Source organism: Haliotis rubra, unplaced genomic scaffold, assembly GCF_003918875.1.
Source record: "Haliotis rubra isolate DU_JTF1 unplaced genomic scaffold, ASM391887v1 Scf484, whole genome shotgun sequence".
Lineage (NCBI taxonomy): Eukaryota > Metazoa > Mollusca > Gastropoda > Lepetellida > Haliotidae > Haliotis > Haliotis rubra.
The window spans coordinates 491,067-503,336 of record NW_025767173.1 but is presented as its reverse complement, the minus strand read 5'-3'; the positions used below and the strand labels follow the sequence as shown (position 1 = coordinate 503,336).

At 41.6% G+C, this 12,270-nt stretch overlaps 1 protein-coding gene across 1 annotated transcript; it reads right to left on the bottom strand.

Moving 5' to 3' along the window:
- Window positions 1-6,114: 6,114 nt before the first annotated feature.
- LOC124291179 lies at window positions 6,115-10,534 on the bottom strand. Its single transcript, XM_046728113.1, has 4 exons — window positions 10,508-10,534; window positions 9,117-9,209; window positions 7,156-7,255; window positions 6,115-6,572 (listed from the first exon to the last, which is right to left on the bottom strand). The coding sequence occupies exons 1-4, from the start codon at window positions 10,532-10,534 to the stop codon at window positions 6,115-6,117; spliced, it is 678 nt and encodes a 225-aa protein (XP_046584069.1).
- Between the last annotated feature and the right edge of the window lie 1,736 nt (window positions 10,535-12,270).

Below are 12,270 nucleotides of genomic sequence, written 5' to 3'. Positions count from 1 at the left end.
CGTTCAGGAATGTCCAGTGGCAGTCACAATAAAGCCGGTTGTAACAGTGGACAAGCTTCCTACAGTAATCAGTATGATCTTCGGCTAGTCACTTTGTCTGTCTCACAGTCCCTGAACCCACTGTTTTCCCTTCTGTCTAGCCCTTTCTGCTATGCTTAAGCTCTAAATAAAACAAGGTTCTTGAGAGGCATATAGAAGTTGCTATTCAAGTATAAGACAAAATATTATCCATGTCATTCACCTGACGAAGGAGCAAAGAAACAGCTGAGAAACGTTGCTTATGCAAATAATGAAGAAATTGATATATCCCTTCTCCTTTTCAATTTAAAAGGAATTGCTTGTTTCTATCAAAATTAAATATATTCAGAGACTAAGCGTTATTCTGCCAGTACTTGGTTTTGTTGATGTGTGAGATGACAGAGGAGTGCATCTATCTAGCTGTACAGTCTAAATAGCGATGTTCTATCCAGTGCTGGACTAGACTAAGCTGTTCTGGAATATTCCAGATTGAACTGGACTCCACGTCTAACTATTGTACATTTCTCACCACTCCCTTCAACTGAATCTTGACAAATGTCACACAATTACAACACTGTGTAACATTACACTGCCATGTCACAATAGCGCGGCATGTCAACGCCAGCAAGGTAACTCTATAGCTTACTGACCTGATCATTCCGTTCAACCTTCGTCAACCAAGAAACACCACCGGAACCGGAAGTAGGGAACTCTGAGCATGTCGATCGGTAGTACTCGAGACCAACAGAATCTAGAGTTATTCAAAACCAGGCACGTAGCATGCCAATTTGTTCGTGTAAGTCCGATAGGTTGCAAACCTTTATATTGAGACAGTATTGAGGGCTTGCCCAACCTTTTTAGCAAAAATCATGTGTAAGCCCGGGCTTTTTTATAATGGTCGCTACGCCCCTGAAAACCAAATGTTTCCCTATGGGTCACTATGGTTACTACACAACATAGATTTAAAATAACAAGGCATTCAACAACCATCAGGTGCACGTCTATGCACAGCCTGGCCTAAAAGCTGTAATGCAATCACATTTTTGGTACTTGAGTCAATTAAGTTTTACAGCAGTGAAACCATTGTTCCCAACCAAACGTCAACAACATGAAACTATATGTAGTGATATTCAGCATAGGTCATCATGTTACAAAAGACAGCACTAAATATTGAAACACGTGGTTAGTTATAATTACTGTGTGCCTGTACATTGAATATATAACATCAAACATTACACAACACTATGCTATGATAGCTGCCACAATTATGAATCTACCTTCAGTCTTGCTCCCTGGACAACTGATTCTGATTTGGTATAGTGGAAGCTAGTTATGTCTTCGCCATCTGGGTGTCAATTTATTAGAGAGCATCTGTTTGACATGACGGAGAAATATATTTGCCAACAAACCGGATCTGCAGAAAGAGATTTATCGTTGTTAAACATCAACTGAAATGGTGATGCCACGTGCTTTGGCGATACTTCCATGTGTACATTTCAATTATTCTTGGCGCTTGATGGTCAGTTGAACAGTATATATGTAATACTGTTACACCATTTTAATTTAATTATCCATTATAACGTTCACATGTAGAGGCAATTGTGTAAACAAAACAAAACTGATTGACCTACACTGCACTACGCTCCTACGCTACATTACACTGCGCTCCTACGTTCCTGCACTACGCTCCTACACTAAATTACACTGCGCTCCTACGTTCCTACACTACACTACGCCCCTACGCTACATTACACTGCGCTCTTACGTTCCTACACTACACTACGTTCCTACGCTACATTACAATACGTTCCTACGTTCCTGCACTACGGTCCTACACTAAATTTCACTGCGCTCCTACGTTACTACACTACACTACGCTCCTACGCTACATTACACTGCGCTCCTACGTTCCTACACTACACTACGTTCCTACGCTACATTACACTACGCTCCTACGCGACATTACACTGCGCTCCTACGTTCCTACACTACACTACATTCCTACGCTACATTACACTACGTTCCTACGTTCATACACTATGCTCCTACGCTGCACTGCGCACCTATGCTACATTACAATGTGCTCCTACGTGCCTACACTACACTACGTTCCTACGCTACATTACACTACGTCCCTACGTTCCTACACTACACTGCGCTCCTGCGTTCCTACACTACACTACACTCCTACACTACATTACACTACACTCCCACGCTACATTACACTGCGCTCCTACGTTCCTACACTACGCTCCTACACTACACTACACTACACTACGCTCCTACACTACACTACGTTCCTACACTACACTACACTACGCTCCTACACTACATTACACTACGCTCCTACACTACACTACACTACGCGCCTACACTACACTACGTTCCTACACTACACTACACTACGCTCCTACACTACACTACGTTCCTACACTACACTACACTACGCTCCTACGTTCCTACACTACACTACGCTCCTACACTACACTACACTACGCTCCTACGTTCCTACACTACGCTCCTACACTACATTACACTACATTACACTCTTACGCTACACTATACACTACGCTCCTACACTACACCTCGTTCCTACACTACACTACGTTCCTACACTACACCTCGTTCCTACACTACACTACGCTTCTACACTACACTACGCTTCTACACTACACTACACTACGCTCCTACACTACACTACACTACGCTCCTACACTACATTACACTACACTCCTACACTACATTACACTCTTACGCTACACTATACACTACGCTCCTACACTACACCTCGTTCCTGCACTACACTACGTTCCTACACTACACCTCGTTCCTACACTACACTACGTTCCTACACTACACTAAGTTCCTACACTACACTACACTACGTTCCTGCACTACACTACACTACGTTCATACACTACACTACATTCCTACACTACACTACGCTACACTACACTTTACTAAGTTCCTACACTACAATACGTTCATACACTACACTACGCTCCTACGCTACAGTTCGAATCCCCACATGGGCACAATGTGTGAAGCCCATTTCTGGTGTCCCCCGCCGTGATGTTGCTGGAATATTGCTAAAAGCGGCGTAAAAACCAAACTCAGTCAGTCAGTCAGTCCTACGCTACATTACACTACGTTCCTACACTACACTACGTTCCTACACTACACTACACTACGTTCCTGCACTACACTACACTACGTTCCTACACTACACTACGCTCCTACACTACACTACGTTACTACACTACGTTCCTACACTACACTACGTTCCTACACTACACTACGCTCCTACGCTACATTACACTGCGCTCCAACGTTCCAAGTCAAAACAATGATTACACAACAGTCTCGTTTCCTGTTGACTGGGCTCCGTCCTATTGCGCAACTTAGTACAATAACCAGTCCAGAATTTTGAGACCAATTCATTTAACTGGATATATAAATATTAATCAGTATTATTTGATACATCTTAGCACTTGTTTATTGCAACACTACGCTCCTTATAATCCTTGCAAACATGTGCAGCGTGCTCTGTCGTACAGCGAGCAATGACAAACAGAAACCTGGAAATCGTGGAAATCTCAAAACGAGGCTCTACCGCTAGAAAAGTTTGGCGGTCTGGTACGGACTTGATATTATATCAATCACATTCTGCGTTACAGAACTACACTGAACAAGTGCAAAAACACATAACAGGTGTAACAGATGCATTGCGAATCATTTTACGACCTCATCAAACTGGGGCAGTCTGTGACGTCTTAGTTGAGGTCATGCTGCCTACACCTCGCCATAAAATATAGAAATACGATGTTATTTAAGTTTAAAATTAAAATTCAGTTGAAAATACCATTTTGTTATGAAACAGGAATTGGAATTCAGTGTAACCATAGTTGTTTGTGATGTCTATTTTCACTTTCACACGAGAAAATTCGGATTGGCTGAAAAGTAGGTCATTGTCTGAATAGGGTTGATGAGACTACGTTCCTACACTACACTCCAGTACACTACACTACACTACACTTCACTACACTACACTACACTACACACTACACTACACTACACTACACTACACTACACTACACTACACTACACTACACTACACTACACTACACTACACTACACTACATACTCTAGTAAGTGAGTGAGTTTGGTTTTACGCCGCTTTTAGCAATATTCCAGCAATATCACGTAGGCAAAACGTAGTCGCGTATCTCGCCAGCGCCAGTGTATAATCAACGTCCACGCGACGTTTAAAAGATGCTCGCCGAACAAGGTTCTTTTCTTGGTAAAAAGACAAGTCTATAACAGATGGCCAAATGGACGTGGACGTCCAACCAGGTGCCCCACGTCGACCCCGTGACAATCTCAGGTGCTTCATGGTAACCTAACCTAACCTAACCATTACATTAGTACGCAAAACGTAGTCGCGTATCTCGCCAGCGATGACCGTATGTTCTAATGGTATCATAATTCAAGGTCAGGTATAAATGTCTTTGATGTTTTCATGTGATAAAAAATCGATTTGTTCTTTTCAGTTCACATCATGTATCACATGCGCATGTACACCAATGGGTCATTCAAAAGACGCTACTCAAATTCACTTTCTATGAAATAAAGGCTGAAAATAGCAGGCAATGCATAAAGATATATGGTAGCGCGTTGGGTTTAACGCCACAACTTTATTCATGTATAGCTGTACAGACGGATCAGCTTCATGCGCATGAAATCCTGATGTGAGTGAGTGAGTTTTGTTTTACACCGCACTCAGCAATATTCCAGCTATATGGCGGCGGTCTGCAAATAATCGAGTCTGGACCAGACAGTCCTGTGATCAACATCATGAGCATCGATCTGCACAATTGGGAACCGATGGCATGTGTCATCCAAGTCAGCGATCCCGTTAGTCGCCTTTTACGGCAAGCATGGGTTGCTGAAGATCAGTTGTAACCCGGATCTTCACGGGTTCATGTGGATGACTGCCTTATATGAGGCAGGTGGCAGGGGGTTATGGCTTTGATGCTACCCACAAGCAAGGTCTGATGCTGCAGATACAGAGACATTGTCAGGGAAATCTGATAATTCCAACCAACGATTCTCGGACACAACTCACCTTTTCAAAAAACAAATTCCCAACTGGATATGCATCTGACCTTGTGCGCATTTCATAACTTCTTAATTTTCACAGATTATGCATGGTATTTTACGCCGCTTTCATCATTATTTTAAGGAAGTACACGAGTGAAACCAGTGGGTGACCACTGGCTTCTCTTGCTTTTACACATTTGAATAGGTTCGACTCAGCCTGACTCTTAGGGTGTGGGTTCGAATCCCGAACGGGACTCATCCTAAGAAAAGCACTAGAATCTGTACTTTACTGAGAAAGTGTAATCCCAAATATAACATATGTTACATTTGACCACTTTCTAAATGGCATAGTGTAATCACATCGTCCTATATTTCACTTTTGTACATCATTCCTATGTCAGTGAATCAGGATGGATATAATTCAACTCAGCAGGTTACCCAGTTTAATCATGAAGGGCAAAAGTTGCCTTGAAAGTCCATTGGAAAGAATAAAGAAGTTGTTATAATGCCTTCATGTTCTCAAACTTCTAAATGTTTACTCACAATATAATCATACACATAAAAGTATACACAATACATTGACTAGAGATTGGCAGCTGATGCTTTCTCTCCCAATTAACCCTTTTGATCCACACAACTGTCTTGGAGTATATAGCTCCATAGAGCATGAGTGAGTGAGTTTAGTTGTACGCCGCTTTTTGCAATATTCCAGCAATATCACGACGGGGAGACGCCAGGAAAGGGCTACACACATTTAACCCATGTGGGGAATCGAACCCGGGTCTTCAACGTGACGAGCGAACGCTTTAACCACTAGGCTACCCCACCGCCCCTCATTGAGCATGAAAATGATACGCATGTGTTGGTATGTTTGAAGAAAACCTTTGTAAACAAACACAACTCTGAAAGCTGTTGTTGATAAAAGTCTTTTATTGTTGAAATGCACTGAATTTGTCTGCAAGTTTATCCGAACTCTACTTGACAAACCCATGCAGACTAAACTATTTTCTTCCATGGCCGCCACACTATGTTTCCTAAGTGGGACGGGTCGAGTTTGTACAAAGAAAGGTCAGTGTTACTCTCCTGTTTGACCACCACGGGGATCAGATTCTCCTTCAAGGAAGTGTCACAAGTACCAATGTCGCTGTCACACTCAGCCGTTCCTCCAGAGAACAAGGTCACTTCCGCACTGGAATTGTCAGTTATGGGTTTCCCGTCTTGAGTTTCTGTTTTAAGATCTTCAGGGGTCTTGATTGAGTTGTGTTCTTTGGTATCGTTGTTTGGCTGTGTCTTTAAGTTCAGTGGTTGAATTACGTCAGAGACACTGTCGGTGGCGACGTCATCTTGACGTGACGTTCTACCTGTCACCATTGGCGGAATTGTGTATGGAGAGTAGACGCTTACTCGGGGCGTCTGTAGTCGGGGTAGTTGACGGAAATGACGAAAGTCTACACCTGCAACAGAAACACTGAGTGAGTGAGTGCGTTTTGTGTTTATTATTTGAAGACGCCCCATTCAAGCTGCGTGACGTGGCCTGTAAACCAGTGCCTCTCAGACTCCTTAGTGGCATTTTATCATCATCTACAACCGGCTTTATTCAGCCATACCACAGAGAGGTTTTTGGACCGTAATTACAGATGTGGGTTTTCATCTTGGTTTTGAAATTTGAATTGCAAGTTTTCATTATCTATTGTGCAGTATAAGTGTTGATGATATCCTTCATATTTACGGTGCTCGATTCTAGATTGATATAAGAAGTGGTTAATCTACAGTGAGACTACCTCAGACACCATAACACGGTAGATTTATCTTCTGCGGAAGAAAGCTGTATTGGTGTGTCTGTTTTGTCACATGTGATCTGCATAGTTGAGAATTAAGTAAAACTTTAGAAATTTCCATCAAAAGCGTTAAGATCAGCAACAGTTGTGCATTTGACCGTGTCAAAAGTAAAAGCATGTACGTGTAAGGTAGAAAATGGCCAGTTGTTAGTGTATGAACATGTAAGTTAATTTGTAAGCTAAGATTGTTTTGTCTCACCCATTACATTGAGTCTCTTCTTACCGTTCGAACGCAGAGCTCTTAAGTACGCCACTGTCTTCTCAAGTAGTTCGGCTTTTTCCATCTTCACCGGTGTCCCCTGCAATATACCAGGTTGTAGACTGTAGTAGTAGTAGTCGTCGTCGTAGTCGTCGTCGTAGTAGTAGTCGTAGTCGTCGTAGTCGTAGTAGTCGTAGTCGTCGTAGTCGTAGTAGTAGTAGTCGTAGTAGTCGTAGTAGTAGTAGTAGTAGTAGTAGTAGTAGTAGTAGTAGTAGTAGTGCTGCTGCTGGTGATGGTAGTGGTAGTGGTAGTGGTAGTCGTATGCCATGGCTGAACATGGATGCGTAGATGTATTTACTGATATTTGGTAGTAGTTTCTTTGATGTTTAACGCCGCACCCAGCAATAGTCTAGCTGTATGGCAGGGTAGTAGTAGTAGTAGTAGTAGTAGTAGTGGTAGTAGTAGTAGTAGTAGTAGTAGTAGTAGTAGTAGTAGTAGTAGTAGTAGTAGTAGTAGTAGTAGTAGTAGCAGCAGCAGCAGCAGCAGAGGCAGTAGTGGTGAATGTTATGGTGGTATTCATCATTATGGTTGAGATGCAAGCTTCAAACATGTTTATGCTGATCTTCTATTATGGCCACCTTGAACAAGGTCTCTTGTTCCTGCATTCAGTTTTCATTTAATAATAACAAAACATGGCTTTATCCGACTACCTGAATTTAATTTCTGTAAAAGAAATCTGTATATGTGAAACGAAATATTATTGACAATCAAGTAATTGAAGTCAGATTTCAGCAATGACAATAGGAAGTTTTCGAATAATTCTTATCTCATTATCCAATCATTGGCTATGAAAGCGTAATTTTCTCTTATCAGAAAATCTAAGCAGAGTGAATCGTCGTCCGGCGGTTTACCCCGCCCACAGCACCCAATTCAATACGCTCCATGGCTACACTGTGACAAGCCAATGTATAGACATATCAGGTCTACTACTCATGCGTCAAAATCACTTAAGAAAACACAAACAAGTGCTTATTAGAGGTGGAACAAGGCTATAATCAGCCCTTGAGCAGAAGCCACGTGACTGTCACGTGTTTGATGGGCGGATCAGGAGAAGCAAGAACTAATTTTAATAGGTATTTGGAGGTTCGGATGTGAATGGTATCTTGTCGGGGTGGTGGGTTGTGGGCAGAGATGGGAGGAGAGGGGTGGGAAGTTGTGTAATCTGACGGCTGGGGGCCGGAAAGGGGCCGGTAAGCGTCGCTGGTCAGTGAGCCTCAGGCTACTACTAATGGTTGTAACTGTCCGGCAATACTGCAGGCTATTGTCCATGACATGGGACGCTGGAGACCTTTCAAACTCCTGATTTATGTGCTTGTAATGCGAATTATTTAATTTTTACCAAATGTTGTGCGAGAACATTACTGTAACTCAAAATCCATAAGATTCTGGTCTATAGTTGTCATAGGTATTTGTTTTTTCACAAATGCGTCCAAGTTTTACTGGGCAAACAAATGAAATCCATTTACATCAAGGTGTGGCAATCTCCATCAGGAGAATAAAGGTATATAGTGCGTGGTCCACGAAATACGATAATGATGTATTGCAATGGTTGAATTGGACTAAATGGTTAAAAAATAAGCGTCCAACACAGATGCATGCTGGTACATGTGAATGTTAGGTGTCTGTCTATCTGTCCGTCTCTGTCTCTGTCTCTCTGTCTCTGTCTCTGTCTCTCTCTCTCTCTCTCTCTCTCTCTCTCTCTCTCTCTCTCTCTCTCTCTCTCTCTCTCTCTTTCTCTCTCTCTCTCATCAAAATGGATTTATGTTATCAATTTTTCGCAATCGTGACATTCTGTCGGTGTCAATTCCAATGGCTGACAATGAATTTGAGTGATTTTATGAGTTACCTTTGACGGATAACGCACCATTTCACCTAAATCAGATAGAACATAGTTAACTTACCTTCGTGACTGGCGGCGAGATCAAAGCTTCAATTTCATCCAGGTAGTAGTTAATCTTGGCTCGTCTCCGTCGTTCTGCCAGGTGCTTGCGTGTCTGGAACGGGACGATATACATTTATATACAGAAAATATAACGGAAGAGTTGTCTGGAACAGTGGATACAGTGATTTCTATTCATTTGTTAAAATAGTTTTGACCCTGCACTACTACTACTACTGCTACTTCTACTACTACTACTACTGCTGCTGCTGCTGCTGCTACTGCTACTGCTACTGCTACTGCTACTGCTACTGCTACTGCTACTGCTACTGCTACTGCTACTGCTACCCGGAATCGTTCGGAGATATCTACTAATGCCATGACCTCATTATGATAAATGTCCATAATACAAGGGGCACCCGATAAAACATTGACATGGGAATATTGTGTTTGTTGCACCTGGAGATGTACGCAATTGCCTCACTCCAAGATAGTGGGGTCGAATCCCGGATGGGACTCAACCCCAAAAGTACTGTACTTTACTGAGAGAGAATAATCCCAAAGATAGCATTTGTTTCTATACTCAAACATTTTAAAAACGCAACACCAAAACTGGTTATGTTCAACCTGGGGAAACAATGTAACTCTAATTGTCATCACTCCACGTGGTTGTTTATAACTCATATTACCAACTTAATGAGTATTACGGACATGTAATATAACTTCCACAACTGGGATGTCCCGGATGAGTGTGTTTCCAGTACAACCTAACATGGCGGGTTACAATAAAATCATCTGATATTAAACATACACCAGAACATGCATAGTGTAACGAACGTACTCTGTCTCACAGTGCCTGAACCACATTACTTCCCGCTCCACCCAGCCCTTTCTGCAAAGCGAAAGCCCTAAAGGAAGCAACTGTATATTTTCCTCAGGTTCACGTTCTGAATCTGCCTAATTTGTTTTTCAGTTTAGTGAAATTATTTGTTTCTATAAAAATTATATATTCAGAAACCAAGCGTTAATCTGTAACGAATCTAACTCTGAAAACGCTTAAACAATCTGTTTCAAAAGTTTCAGTTGGTTTAATACTATGTATACCCACGTATTGTTTCCCCGAATAACGTGTTCGATATGTAACGAATTAACGACTGAAGCGATACAGCCGTTGTATACATGCTTCTTATCCAACACCTGCTTCATAAGGTTGTTAGAACCTCTATCGAACCGTCCATCCTAATTGCAATAAAAAAATTAATCAACAGATCTTATACTTACTTTTTAAAGCGATTCCTGGGTAAATTCGGTAATATAAATTATTTTCTCTCTCATCATATTCTGACATAACAATTATACACACTATGACGTCATAAACATGTTATGGTTAATATACAGTTGACAAAGACCTACCAGGCTCTCCCTCCGATGTGTGTCCATGTCTGTAGCTGAACAGGTACAATCTGACGACTGTCTGCAGACTTCAAGCTCACCACGACGTCAGTGGTGCAAGTAATGGCCACATAATCCTTTAGTCACCATTAATTCCTTCACGACTTTCTAATGAGCGTTCCATCACGCTGAAGACCCCCTACGCCACCCCTAAGAAAAGGCGTTACGCGATCATAGGTAACTGTGTTGTATGGCGGGTTGATTTAAGGAGACAGTTACGGTCTGCGTGGAATTGTTCGTCCACGAGATTTGCTAATGGGGATGAGGTGAGTACAAAACGGGTGTAGAAATTGTTCCCTGACCCGTGAAAAGATTGAAATATAAACGATTCGTGTACGATGTAAAAATGACTGGAATCGGAGGGGGTGGGAGGGAAATCAGCGTTGTTCCTCGTTAATTGCACTCCTCCTAAATCCCCAAGCCTCGTGCGTGACAGTGCCACAAAGCTGCATAGACAATTATGCCACTACCCTGCTGTTCCACTGCTAGGTAAAGTGTTCATGTTGGAGATGGCGGATTCTACGGTTTATTCGCTCATTAACGTTTAGGCATTTTAAGCGAAAAAACATTTTTGGTGTGGGATAATGCATTATTAAACTAAGTCGCCACGTCATCATTGGTACCGATATTGTTCCATATTCTTGGAATGTTGATTATATAGATAATTGTCATACTTTTGATTAGTCTTAGGACGACAATGTCTGCGTTATTTCTCAGAATGTCATTTAGTGAGTGAGTGGATATGGTTTTACGCCGCTTTTAGCAATATTCAAGCAATATCACGGCGGGGGACATCAGAAATGGGCTTCACATATTGTACCCAAGTGGCCAATAGAACCCATTAAACGATTAACAGTTAATGACGCTGGTTGCTGATAGTAACATCACTAATAACAACATTGCTAATCAAGTCAAGTCAAGTCAAGTCAAGTCAAGTCAAGTCAAGTCAAGTCAAGTCAAGTCAAGTCAAAAGGTTTATTGTACAAAAGGCCTCCGGCCCATATACAAGAGAGTGTGTACATATCATACTATTACACACGGGAAGTACCACGTTCTTTAAGCTGTTCATTTCATTTAACTACTGCATGTTTAATATATAGTGAAAGGTTTAATATGTGGGATTTGTTCTTAGTCGTTAATATATATACGAAAGCTTTCAATGGCGGCATCCCTATCAAATAATCTGTCCATACGTTTCCATCCAATAAGTACTAATTGAGTGCTGCCTTCACTTGTTCAGATTTCATCCAATCAGTACTAATTAAGTGCTGGCTTCCCTTTAAAGTTTCCATGCAATCAGTACTAATTAAGTGCTGGCTTCCCTTGTTCAGTTTCCATCCAATAAGTGCTAATTAAGTGCTGGCTTCCCTTGTAAAGTTTCCATGCAATCAGTACTAATTAGGTGCTGGCTTCCCTTGTTCAGTTTCCATCCAATAAGTGCTAATTAAGTGCTGGCTTCCCTTGTAAAGCTTCCATCCAATCAGTACTAATTCAAGATCAAGACAGTTTATTGTACATAATGCTATAATGACAGGAAAAATATGGACAGTGCAAATAGTGTAAAGCATTATAACATTGTGAAATTAGTTGACAGGAGAAATATGACAGTGAATGTGTTAAAAACAGGGCTAATTTTACATGAACAGGTTCGTCTTCTGATGATAGCATTCTTATAAGTGTTTCCCTTGTAGGGTGACCCAAATATTTCTGTGGAACAAACACCT